This window comes from Dasypus novemcinctus, chromosome 14 (genome assembly GCF_030445035.2).
Source record: "Dasypus novemcinctus isolate mDasNov1 chromosome 14, mDasNov1.1.hap2, whole genome shotgun sequence".
Taxonomy (NCBI): domain Eukaryota; kingdom Metazoa; phylum Chordata; class Mammalia; order Cingulata; family Dasypodidae; genus Dasypus; species Dasypus novemcinctus.
Window position 1 is genome coordinate 2447837 of NC_080686.1, and position 14024 is coordinate 2461860.

The following is a 14024-nucleotide window of genomic DNA, read 5'->3' on the forward strand; positions in this document are numbered from 1 at the left end:
TATGACATAGACATCCAGATATGTGAGATCATAGGAGTGAGTGAGGTATTGGAATTCTTTAATGCATGTAGCAGGATTTTCTGAAAATGAGTCTAATTATTCTTCCATCTGACTAAGATCTGAGAGTGAGAAAGGAACATGTACTCAGATGATTCCTTCAGCTCCTGCCACTCCCCTAAGGGGAAGTAGGGCAGCCAAAAGTGGCTCAGTTTGTGGAATAGAGGGAGGCATTCCATGGGAATGAGTAGGAGGGGGAGAAAAGGAGATAGAAGTAAAGGGAGGGGACAGAGGTGTAAAGCCTGAGTCAGGTGAGGTCAGAAGCTCAAAAGGGGATTCTGACAGATGATACAGTGTGGGGGAGCATGTTTAGATGGATCAAAGTCAGAAGAGTTGTTAGGTGGGGGTGTCTTATGAGAAGGTTTCTGATTGAGCAATAGGATTTGGTAAGAGGAAAGTAACTGACAGAGGGAAGGCGATTTTGGAGAAATAGGAAAGCCTGAACATAAGGGACCTCTAGCCACTTGCCATTGCATTGGATGTTTTCCAGATCTCTAAGGATCTGTATGTCAAAGGTACCATGTTCTGGCCATTGATTTTCATGTTCCAGTTTGTATTGAAGCCAAATTGTAGTGGAGTAGTAGATAAGTTTCTTGGGTCTGATATTTCCTTCAGGATATAAGATTTTAAGGTTCTGACAGAGGCAGCCCAGTGGTGTAGTTTACAGAGGAGCCAAAGGAGTCTTTCCCATTTTCAGAAGCTGGAATGAGGTCAAGGACTCTCAAAGGTTGCTTGAGCAAGTCAGGCATCCCCAAGTCAAAGAACCTTATCCACAGGAAGTCCACACTCAGGATCAGACAGCTCTGATTCCTGAGGGGCTTCTGGAGTTGCAGGCCAGGCACCTGCTATAGTCCCCCAAAACAGAGAGGATCACTGAACTAGCTAGGATTTACAGAGTTGTCTAAAACAATGGGAGAAAGAACAGGATCCTCCAGAAGAGAATTCCCTTACCTCACCCAGATGGTAATCAGAGTCCAGTGTTGGATGGAGTTACAGTGGCAGCAAGGGTAGGTCTCTCACCAGTCTGCCAGTCTCAACACAATGCCAAGTGTCTGTGGGGTTTGCTCTGGGGAGTCCTGGGAGAGGGTGAAAAGGAGGATAGGACCCATAGTTGCACAATCAGGATTGAGGAGTAAGCCTGGGTGAGCTGCTTCTGCCCATTGCTTCCTCTTTCCAAGATCAGGCAACAAGCTCATCTACCAGGATCTGGAAATAACCCCAAGTGAACTGCTGCTGCTCACTGCTTCCCAGGTTGCAAAATATGGTGGCAGGGGTCTCCTCTTTCCAGATTCCAGGTTTCTGGCACCAAATGTTAGATGTTGGGGTGAGACAATTGGAACATGGAAACCAGTGATTGCAGGCAAGGATTTATTGGGAATATCTCCCAATGGAGAGGGTCTGAAGAATAGACTTCAGCCCGCTTCTGGCAGAGTAGATTATGAATTTATGCAGTACATCTGTAGGTGGGAACATGCTTAGTTAGTGGGAGTGGGCTTGGGCTTAGGTAAGACCCAAGGGCCTATAGGAGTTGCTAGGGGGCAGAGGACTATGGGTAGTAAACTCTAGAGGTGTGTGGGCGGGTCAGTGGGGTCATGTGGCTTTGCCTATTCTTGTGAGTAAATGAACTGTATCTGGACATGTTAGGCTCTGGATGGGGCTGTTCTATGTCATGGGATGTGGCTCCTTCTGAGTTAATGGCTGGTCACCTTCTACAATGGGGCAGGTTAATAATAAACTTGCAGGTTCTGCAAGTTGTGGCTGCTATGTAGGCTAGGGGTGGGGCCTAGACATGTCATGCTTATCTTTTAGCTTTGTCCCAGAAATCAGCAAGGGAAAGGAAGTGAAATGCAAATTATTCCATTTTTCCTTGAGGTTTTATAGCATTTGTGAATTTTTGCTCACTCTATCTTTATCCACTTATTATCTCATTGTATGGGTATGGTTTTCAATCAGGGATAACCAAAGGCAAAAGAAGAAATTGTGATTTAGGTGTTGAAAAGTCAACTTAGGAAAAATGCTGCTTTAGATTTGTTCTAAAATAATATGGTGCTTATTGCTGTTATTAATGAAATTTTTTATCATACTTATTTCACATAAGATAGTAAAATAGAAGTTTGAGCAAAATAATTCATTGAAATAAATTTAAATTCATTCCTCTGGATAAAAGAATTACTATAATAATAGCAAGAATATGCAAGCATGAGGCTTGATTTGAAGTAACCATAAACAAAGGTTAAGTTTAATTTAGAATTACCATCACAATAGTATGTCTTGGAGATAATCTAGTCTCAAAATAACCATAATCAAAGTAAGTTCAGTTTTTAATTACCATTTCTATTGCAAGGATAAGCAAGGGTAAGGCTAAACTGAAGTAATAGTGGAAACAAAGGTATATTAGTCTAATATTACCATCACAATAGTAGGTCTAGACTAAATCCACCCAGTTATAGAATTTTCATATATTGTCATTCTGCTGTTTTATAATATAAAAGCAGCTATATAATGATCATAACTCTTTTTACTTCAAAACAAATTGGACACTTTTGTTTATTAACTAAGCAACTAAACTATTTTATTGGTAACATTTATGTTCCTAAGATTCCCCACTTTTCCAACACTTGAATTAATTCCATGAGATTTTTTTTATATATCAAATCTAATTGGAAGATAGTGCTGAACTTTGAAGACTTATTTTTAGGTTACCTTTTACCATTATCCATTTTGTAACAGGCAAACCCCAAATCTGTTTTACAAGTTCCTAGACATGTACAGACTGACAAAGTTAAAGCAAGCACAGATTAGTACAAAAGATAGATTATTACACACATACTTAGTTTAGGGAAAGACCTATCTTTAGACTCACCTTCATACAAAGCTCCCAGTGTCTTCCCCTGGCAGAAACCTTGTGCAGGACCTTCTAGCAAAGTTCCCCCAGGAAATTCCTTAGGCATCTGCTAGGTATGAGCCTGGGGGCATCCAGAGAAATCCTGCCCATGATGAAGGATGAATTGGGGCTGCTCTGGGGGCTGCATCCCATTTTTACCTCCTGCAAGAAGAAAAGCCCTGTGAGGCTTTTTCACTGGAAGCATTGGAGTGTTGCAAATGAGTATGAGTTAGGAATAACCAGGAACCTTATCAGTCATTGACCAGAGGCAGGGGAAATGTTTAGTACATGGCCTAGTTCTTTTTCCCCTCCCCTTATTATGCACAACTGAGGCTAGATCGATCTGGAGTTCAGGCCGGGACTGAGTAATTGGCTCCCATGTTAATTAAGAAATTAACAATCTTACCTGCCATGTCAAGGTACACCCAAATCTCCTCATGGTTGAAGGTTCACATTTAGCTTTAGGCCTCTTCTGTCCTGCCCTGGGGTAAGGTCCTGGTGGTCTGGGTGGTAAAGCAGCTTGGGGCTGTGTTCCTACTGATGTGGACCCTGGATTAGTATGGCCCTGAGATGACAGTGGCTTTAATGGTGACAGTTGAAAGGTGAGTCTGTACTGGACCCTGTGCCTACTGCTCCTTGCCTTTTCCATCTTGGTGGCATGGTCTTGATTGTGGAAAACTGAAAAGGCCATTTCTAAATGGGAGCAAATGGGTGTTTGGGGGCATAGGGAAAGTTTTGTTTTGTTTTTACAGCTTTCTACAAAAATCCAACGCAGACTGGCTAATAAAGTGAATTCATAGGAGGATTTGTTCTTTCCTAGAATCAGGATCTACCAGAGGGCATTTGTATTGCCTCTACCAGCTTTCCATGAAAGAAGGCTAGGTTTTCATCATGCCTCTAATTTTCCAGAGCTTACTAAAATTGACTGGTTTGGTAGTACATTTCCTCATCCCTTTAAGGAGACATGACCACATAGTCTGACCCTCAGATCTAACTGTCTGCTTCTTTCCTCTTACAGAAACACAACTGGAATTTACTTTCCCATATAAAGTCCATTCTCAACCCTACTGTAGCCATGTGGTGTGATGGCAAAGATTAGCTTCTTCCATTTTAGAGGAAGGGTAGGCAGGTTTTCCCAGTTCCTAAGATACCACAATGGATGTCTGCTGGAATGCTGGAAAAACTGCCTGTTATCCTAATGGAAGTTAAATATATTTATCAGTCTTGGGGCATCCCACTATTAGACCTGATTGAATGGATTTCTCGCTAAGCAAGTATCCTGGAAGTTCAATGTTCCTATGTCCTGGGGATTGGCTGTCTTATGTCTCTGGTCATCCCCAGAGGCTTAGAGGTCTTGGGAAACATCCGGGTCTGGTTTCCAGACCTAAACTTTCCATCTGGGCTTTCCCACTAGAAAAGGCACTGGATCAGTACCTTTCTTTTGGCCTACTCTTGCAGAGGTCTTAGAAAGTGGCCATTAGAGAGAACTCATTTTATGGCTACTGCCAGGGACCAATTTTAAGAAGCAGAGACTGATTATTCTGCAACTTACAGACAAACAGTCTTAGGGTCCCCAGAGGTAATCTGGGGGCTGAGTAAGGAACAAACTTCTGGGCACAGCCCAGGATGAGAGTCTCAGGGGCCTTACTAATATAATATATGTGGGCATAGATAAGTTTTAATTAAAAACTTACCAGTTTATTCTGGGGGTCAGGAATTATTACTTGCCCCTTTGTCTTCTGCCATGGGTTGCCAAATATGTTAGCAGAATTCTCTGGGTTCTGAGCTTCTATGTTCTTAGCTATGTCACATAAAAGAATTTAAGGATATGCCATAGGATAGTTATATTAGTCAATTAAAGGGGTGCTGATGCAAAATACCAGATATTAGTTGGTTTTTTTAAGAGTATTTATTTGGGATAGGAGCTTACAGATATAAGGCCATAAAGCAGAAGTTACTTCCCTCTCTAAAGACTGTTTCCACATGTTGAAGCAAGATGGCTGCCAACATCTGCAAGGCTTTCTGGGTTTCTCTATTCTCAAATCTTGCTTCTTTCTGGGCTTGCTTCTCTTTCCTATGTGTGCTTACTTCCCAGGGCTCCAGCTTAAGACTTCAGCATCAAACTCCAACATCAAAACTCCAACATCAAAACCCTTCAACTCTGTCCTGTGCCATGCCTTTTATCCATGAGTCCCTACACACCCAGGGGTGGGGATACAACATCCTGTTGACATTGCCCAATCAAAGCCCTTTTAAAAAAAAAGTATTTATTTATTTATTTATCTCCCCTCACCCCCACCCCGGTTGTCTGTTCTCTGTGTCTATTTGCTGTGTGTTCTTCTTTCTTCGCTTCTGTTATTGTCAGCAGAATGGGAATCTGTGTTTCTTTTTGTTGCGTCATCTTGTGTCAGCTCTCTGTGTGTGCGGCACCATTCCTGGGAAGGCTGCACTTTCTTTCATGCTGGGCGGCTCTCCCTACAGGATGCACTCCTTGCACGTGGGGCTTCCCTACGCGGGGGACACCCCTGCGTGGCTTAGCACTCCTTGCGCACATCAGCACTGAGCAGGGGCCAGCTCCACACGGGTCAAGGAGGCCCAGGGTTTAAACCGTGGACCTCCCATGTGGTAGACGGATGCCCTAACCACTGGGCCAAGTCCACTTCCCTGTTTATGAGATCTTAACATTAGGGGAATCTGGGTGAGGAACACATAACAACTCTACTTTCTTTTTTTATTTTATTTTATTATTTCATTTTTTTATTACATTCAGAAAATATGAGGTCCCCATATACCCCCCACCCCTCTCACCCCACTCCTCCCCCCATAGCAACAATCTCCTCCATCATCATGAGACATTCATTGCATTTGGTGAATATCTCTGAGCACCGCTGCACCTCATGGTCAGTGGTCCACATCATAGCCCACACTCTCCCACGTTCCATCCAGTGGGCCATGGGAGGACATACAATGTCCGGTAATTGTCCCTGCAGCACCACCCAGTACAACTCCAAGTCCTGAAAACGCCTCCACGTCTCATCTCTTCTTCCCATTCCCCACACTCAGCAGCCACCATGGCCACTTTCTCCACACCAATGCCATATTTTCTTCGATTACTAATCACAGTAGTTCATGAATAGAATATCAGTAAGTCCACTCTAATCCATTCTCTATTTCTCCATCCTGTGGACCTTGGATTGGTTGTGTCCACTCCACATCTATATCAAGAGGGGGCTTAGATTCCACATGGATGCTGGATGCAATCCTCCTGCTTTCAGTTGTAGCCACTCTTGGCTCCATGGTATGGTGGTTGACCTTCTTCACCTCTATGTTAGCTGAGTGGGGTAAGTCCAATAAACCAGAGTGTAGGAGCTGAAGTCTGTTGAGGCTCAGGGCCTGGCTATCATATGGTCAGTCCAGAGATTCAGGTCCTCTGGTATATATTAAACCCCAGCACCAACTACAGTTCTGGTAAACGTAACAGGAGAGGCTTGTGAAAAAAAGATCACATCTGAGTCAAGCACCATCACACAGAAACACAAACTCCAAAGAAGGGCCAACTGACATGGCACTGAACTCCATCTGCCATGACCATAGAACCTGTGGGTCTCTGTAGCCCTCAGAAGAACCAATATCTACATTATCTGTCTTTGGGACTCTGCTGAAGTGTGCATAAGGGCGACCCATCTGATAACCTCCTGGCTCTTTTTTGGAGACTCATAGCCATATAAACTCATTTGTCCTTAAAGCAGTTTTATTGAGATATATTCACAGACTATATAATCTATCCAAAGGTTATAGTCAATTGCTTTCAGTATAATCACACTGTTGTGCATTCAATTCATCTTTAATAGCCAGAGAAAACCTCCAGCCTCTTGACACTTAGGAAATGGGAGTCTACCTTTTCTTTCTCTTGGAGCACCCTTCATGTTCCTATAGTTGATTGAGTTGGATTATTTCCAGGTAAAGGATTTGACCTTCTTGACAGGTGGGCATGATAATTCTGATCAAGAGTTGAATCTTTTTTAAGAAGATTTATTTATTTTATTTCCCTCCTTCCTTCCCTCCCCTTCCTCTCTCCGGGTCCTCCCATAGAGTAGGTAGCCACATCCACTTCCCAAGATTTGAATCTTAAAACTTCTTTCTCCATTTTCAGCTTTGCTCACCTTCTGTTTGGTTGTGAGTAAAAATCCAGAGGAAGATAGATGCTAGCTGAGATATTCATAATGCAATCACAGGTGAGTAAGGGTTTCTTATTTAGCTGAAATTGCACCTCTGTTGCCAGCAGATGGGAAAATTTCTCTTGTAGTGTGGATATTTCAGCTGCATTCAGGTGCTATTCAAGTTTCTGAGCTTAAGTTTATACAAGACTCTTGAAGAGTTCTGGTAATTTAGGGACTGATCAATAAGTAATCTCCTTCCAACCATTAAAAGAGTTGGTTTCAGCTTCCATAAAGGCTACATAGTCTCTGAAAATATCAGAGATATTTTCGTTTTCTCACCCAAATCAATGGCCTCATTGGAGAAATAAAGTATTCATGAATAATGTTAGTGCCTGGGATTGATCTAGGCTTGTGGTGAATAGAGGTGATGGAACTCTAAAATAGGTAGAATAAAATTTATGTCCCTATAAATGTTTTTGAAGATTTGGAGAGAAGAGAAATTGAATGGGATACTTTATCTTTAAGAAACAGATGAAATGAAGATAGAACATAGATAATAAAAACTGGTATTTGTAGGCCCCAGAAAATGTTGAAAATAGAGGCCTTCTGCCACAGGAATGATCCGTCTATAGCCATGAATCAGTAAAATGGTCTTGGGAGTCCCTCGCTTGTAACCCTGAGCCATCTGTACTTGACACCTTTCAATGAATATCTGAGATATTTAGGGCTGAGGGAAGCAGGCCTTACCCATCCTGAGTTCTGTATGAAACCTGTTTAGTTCTGCAGAATTCTGGATATTGATTCAAAGTTCCTTTCCGTTTTAATGAATAATAGATCCATGAATTGAATTTAACTAGAAATCACTTCATACTTTGGTTCATTGACTTTGTCAAAATGCATAATATATCCTTAAATGATTTTATAAATGAAAATGAGTCTATATATATATAGGGTAATAATCTAACCACGCTCATATTTTAAATAGTATATCATGGATATCGGTTGACTTATGATAAGTGTAGATTTACTGAAAATTGGTGGGAAAGATTGTTTTAATTATGAATGTTTGATTGAAAACTTTATAATCAGCAGCAGGAAGAAATAATTAACAGTTTATTGGGAAATTTTCAGGTCTATTTCCCACCACATGTGATAAGATTTTCTTTCACAATGGGATATTGTGTATTCAGATTGTGTCTGTGAGTATACCTGAAAGACAGATGGTGGTTCAGCATTGGTAATGATGTTACTAGAATCCCACACACATTTTGAGTTTTATATGCACAGTCTCTGTGTCTTTAGTGCTGTTATTTTGAGCACTACACTCTGGACATAGGTAAGGATAAGTCTGTGTGAATTCAAATTTCTGTGATGTTTTAGGAGTTAGTGACTTTCAAAGATGTGGCTATTGACTTCACCCAGGAAGAATGGGACCTGCTAGACACATCCCAGAGAAAACTGTTCAGAGATGTGATGCTAGAGAATATTAGTCATCTGGCCTCAGTGGGTAAGACACTCAAAATTTATCTACCATCTGTATCTGTCTATTTACCATCTATCTAACCTACATAACTACAATCTACTGATATTTTTATGTTATATCATCTTCCATTTATTTATCCAAATATCTAGATCAGCTTCTCCACATAATGATCTTTATTTTCTCTTCTATTATATTTTATAATTATAATAGATTTATATCATTTTATGAAACATGCAACTACCTAAATAAAATTTGTTTCCTTATCTTTATGTATGTTTACTTCACCCCAATAGAATTTAATCTTATTGACCATAACATAGTATTCCTTTTGAATCTCAATTTCTAAAACTCAGGACTGAGTTGATAACTCAATGATTACTCTTTGAATAGATAAATAATTGACTGGGCTGAAATAAGTATTCTGCACCAAACAGTATAATGAGGCTTAAGAACACAGTAGTAAAAAAAAACATTGCATATATCTTTTTCCACATAGAATTTAAATTGTTCTGCTTGAATTTATGTTTATTGGTTTATTTTTTAACACAATATTAAATCACTGTGGAAACACAGATTTCTCCTCATATATAATATAAAGTATTCTACAGTCCGTCTTTGAACTTGTGCACTCATAGCAACAACTGTGGTCCTCACTGAAATGGGCAAAAGGCCAAAAGTTACATCTTTTTGTTGGAAAATTATCAATGATCTGAGTTCAAGGTATTGTTGCATTGCTGGCCTTCATTACTTACCTTATTTGTTGGTAACCTGACATCTACATCATGATCATTGCTGTTACTATCACAACTCGAAATCATGATATCTTTTTAAAAATAAACTGGATATCAAGTCTGCAGTTTAGATGTGCTTTCCCAGTTGGAACAAGGAGAAGTGTGGAGAGAAGGAATAGGATTTCCTCAATTCCTGAGTCTTGGTGAGCTTTAAGGACTTGTACATTAGAAGAAGAGTCTTGTGATATAGTGAGTAGGAGTTTGAAAATATTAACTGCAGTATCCTTAATTGAATTACAATATCTTCAGGTTTACTTTCATTTTTTTAAGAAGAAAAACTTATTTTAAACATATCATTGTGTGCTAAAGCGAAAGCTGACTGTAGCAAACAGTTTTCATTTCAAATGAGTTATGATTTCTGAAATGTGGCTTATGATATTGGGGGAATTTAAGTCACATGGATTCACTATTCCACACACTTCTCAAGCTCTATTCGTATCTTTAACTTTAGGAAAGGGATATTCATTTGCAATTGTAATTAAATTTTCATATAATAATCTTCATCCTGGTCCTATTCTTGAAAGATTTTTCCCTATTTTTATAACCTCCCTGACATCTCAACTTCTTTTTTTCTCATATCCCATGCATGAAAATTGTTTCTAATTGTAATGTCCTATAGTGTTTTCTTGTGCCTAGAGTATTCATTAATTTGATATTCTTTTCCTGCTAATTGTGAATGTTGGAAATACACTAACAGGGATACTTGCAACGTTCCAATATTTTCATCCCCCTAATACTACTCTAATAATTTATTCTGTTTTTCCAAATGCTACAGGCAGGAAAAGTTCCTTTAAAACATGGGAAATGATAGAAATGATATGTAACCCACGAATCTGTAGGAAAGTCACTTCTGAAATCATGTCAACGGTAAGCTTCATTGTGTGAACCCTAGCATTCCAAAGGTATTCATTCCCAGGTATGGAATGAATTAGGAATTTAGTAAAGCCAGAAAATTGTAATTAATATTGGGATTAAACACTAATCCAGCAAAAATCTGTTATAGTTTGTCTTTAGAGAAAAATTAACCTAAACACAGAACTCTAACCTGAGTTTATATAAAGAATGAATTGCATAAATAGTTTTCACATATATAATCTTTGAATGATCCTGAAATTCAAAATTCATCAGACAGTTCTGCAATTAGATAGGTATAATAGATAAAATCTCCATATATGGAGAAGAATAATGTATATATAAAACTAACATGGGAAAGATTTTTAATTGGAGACTATCACTAGAGGATAAAACAAGAATTCATATATAGGGAAATGGAGAATTTCATATATGTGGAAAAATGTTTTACAGTCTCTCTTCTAATTCCCCACAGCAGAGATCTCACACCCAAAGGAATTCCTTTAAATGTAATTCTTTGCAAGAAGATTCCTCTCACACATCAACAATGACCCAGCATGATTTAATTCACATGACAAAGAAACAATATTTCAGGAAATCACTTGCAACAGTCCTCGGTGACCATTCATCTTTTAATGAACATAAGCAGATTCACCCTAGAAGTAAATCATATGAATATCACCAAAGTGCTAAAACCAGTATATACCACTCTGACTTCAGACAACACAATGGAACTCACACTGGAGAAAAACCTCATGAATGTCATCTATGTGGGAAAGCCTTTAGCCAATATTCTCATCTTAAACAACATGAGAGGACTCACACTGGAGAGAAACCCCATAAATGTCACATATGTGGGAAAGCATTCAGTCGATATTCTTCCCTTAAATACCATAAGAAAATTCACACTGGAGAAAAACCCCATGAATGCTATCAATGTGGGAAAGCCTTCAGTCATTATTTTTCTCTTAAACGTCATGAAAGAAGTCACAGTGGAGAGAAACACCATGAATGTCAGCTATGTGGAAAAGCATTCAGTCAATATTCTTATCTTAAAGAACACAAGAAAACTCACACTGGAGAGAAACCCTATGAATGTCATTTTTGTAAGAAAGCCTTCAGTCAAAATTCTTATCTTAAACAACATGAGAGAACTCACACTGGAGAGAAACCCCATAAATGTCATCTCTGTGAGAAAGCCTTCAGTCGATATTCTTATCTTAAACAACATGAGAGAACTCACACTGGAGAGAAACCCCATAAGTGTCATCTCTGTGAGAAAGCCTTCAGTCAGTATTCTACTCTGAGACAACATGAGCATTCTCACACTGGAGAGAAACCCCATAAATGTCACATATGTGGGAAAACCTTCAGTCAATATTCTTACCTTAAACGTCATGAGATAACTCACACTGGAGAGAAACCCCATCAATGTCACCTATGTGAAAAAGCATTCAGTCAATATTCTTATCTTAAGAAACACAAGAAAACTCACACTGGAGAGAAACCCTATGAATGTCACTTATGTAGGAAAGCCTTCAGTCGATATTCTACTCTGAGACTACATGAGAGGACTCACACTGGAGAGAAACCCCATAAATGTCATTTCTGTGGGAAAGCCTTCAGGCAGCATTCTACTCTGAGACAACATGAGAGGACTCACACTGGAGAGAAACCCCATAAATGTCACATATGTGGGAAAGCATTCAGTCAATATACTTCCCTTAAATATCATAAGAAAATTCACACTGGAGAAAAACCCCATGAATGCCATCAATGTGGGAAAGCCTTCAGTCATCATTTTTCTCTTAAACGTCATGAAAGAAATCACAGTGGAGAGAAACACCATGAATGTCAGCTATGTGGGAAAGCATTCAGTCAATATTCTTATCTTAAAGAACACAAGAAAATTCACACTGGAGAGAAACCCCATAAATGTCATCTCTGTGAGAAAGCCTTCAGTCGATATTCTTATCTTAAACAACATGAGAGAACTCACACTAGAGAGAAACCCCATAAGTGTCATCTCTGTGAGAAAGCCTTCAGTCAGTATTCTACTCTGAGACAACATGAGCTTTCTCACACTGGAAAGAAACTCCATGAATGTCACCTATGTGGGAAAGCCTTCAGGCAATATTCTTACCTTAAATGTCATGAGATAATTCACACTGGAGAGAAACCCCATAAATGTCACCTGTGTGAAAAAGCATTCAGTCAATATTCTTATCTTAAGAAACACAAGAAAACTCACACTGGAGAGAAACCCTATGAATGTCACTTATGTAGGAAAGCCTTCAGTCGATATTCTACTCTGAGACAACATGATAGGACTCACACTGGAGAGAAACCCCATACATGTCATTTCTGTGGGAAAGCCTTCAGGCAGTATTCTACTCTGAGACAACATGATAGGACTCACACTGGAGAGAAACCCCATAAATGTCATTTCTGTGGGAAAGCCTTTAGGCAGCATTCTCATCTTAAACAACATGAGAGGACTCACACTGGAGAGAAACCCCATGAATGTCACCTCTGTGGGAAAGCCTTCAGTCAGTTTTCTTCCCTGAAGCGTCATGAGAGAACTCAACACTGGAGAGAAACACCATGAATGTCAGCTATGTGGGAAAGCATTCATTCCATATTCTCATTTAAAGAACATTACACTGGAGAGAAATCCTATGAATGCCATCTTTGTGCAAAAGGCTTCTTTCATCATTCTTTCATTAAACCACATCAGAGAGCTCAGTTTGGAGAAATATTCCATGAGTATCATCAATGTGGGAAGGCCTTCAGTACGTTTTAATCATAAATGACATGAGAGAGCTCACACTGGAAAGAAACCCCATGAATACCATTTAGGTGGAAAAAACATCAGTTGATATTCTTATCTTAAACAATATGAGAGAAACCAAACTGGAGAGAAATCCCATGAATGTCATCTATTTGGGAAAGCTTTCACTTATGTTCTGTCTTCCAGCAACATGAGAGTATTCATGCTAGACAGAAATCATAATACCATATATAGGGGAAACCTTAATTTTTCTAGCCTTAGACAATATGACATTACTCAAATGGGAGAGAATGCCTATGAATGTCAACAAATTCAGAAAGCATCAGTCAATATTCTTCTGACCTTAAATGAAATAACTCACAATTTAATGGTTTTGGATATGAACAAGACTTCAGCCATAGATTTAACCTTTAAATTCACCAGAGAACTCACAAAGTGAGGAAATGTTTTGTTTTCAGTCATTTCAGAAGTTTCTGTAGTCATCTCTACTACTTCAGAAAATCTGAGGACATTCATACTGGAATCAATATGCATGTCATCTGTGTAGCAAAGCCATTAGATGGTTATATGATATACCACATGAGAGAACCCATAATGTAAATTTAATGGACTTGGAGAGGCCTCATCTACCTTTCAAACTGGTAAGCTAATCTGAGAAATCACATGTGAGAATTTCTATACCTGTATTTAATGTGAGATTATGCTAATTCCAAATTTATTCACTAAATTAAATGTGTGAACTCCACAACAGTTAAACACTTGGTGTGTAATATCTGTGCTCTATCATTCAGTCAAACCTAAGCCTTGGTGTGCTGAAGAAACTAAATTTAAGAATAACCATAAAGACATGAATTAAGATGAAGAATGTTTATTAGGAAGTTGAAACTCCTTGAGAGATTTCCAGAGAATTCATGGTAGAGAATGTATTCAATGAAAAATCATGGGAAATCACTTATTTATTCAGAGATTGGGGGGTTTGAGTGCATCAATAATTGTGTTTCAGTGA

At 39.1% G+C, this 14024-nt stretch overlaps 1 protein-coding gene across 7 annotated transcripts in view; it reads left to right on the forward strand.

The window, feature by feature from the left end:
• LOC105745046 (zinc finger protein 420-like) overlaps positions 1-14024 on the forward strand; it is a 120841-nt gene that overhangs the window by 64413 nt on the left and 42404 nt on the right. For 4 of the 7 annotated variants that reach the window (XR_011645601.1, XR_009180365.2, XR_009180364.1 and 1 more), the window contains 4 exons: positions 7095-7176; positions 8482-8608; positions 10151-10242; positions 10703-13659. Coding sequence is in view for 3 of the 7 variants with exons in the window: in XM_058275448.2 (XP_058131431.1) it covers positions 7144-7176; positions 8482-8608; positions 10151-10242; positions 10703-12835 (2385 nt within the window). In the remaining 4 variants the exon portion in view is untranslated. Of the gene's footprint in view, positions 1-7094; positions 7177-8481; positions 8609-10150; positions 10243-10702; positions 13775-14024 lie in introns of those variants that run through there. The other 3 variants (XM_058275448.2, XM_058275449.1, XM_058275450.1) reach the window with 1 other exon arrangement.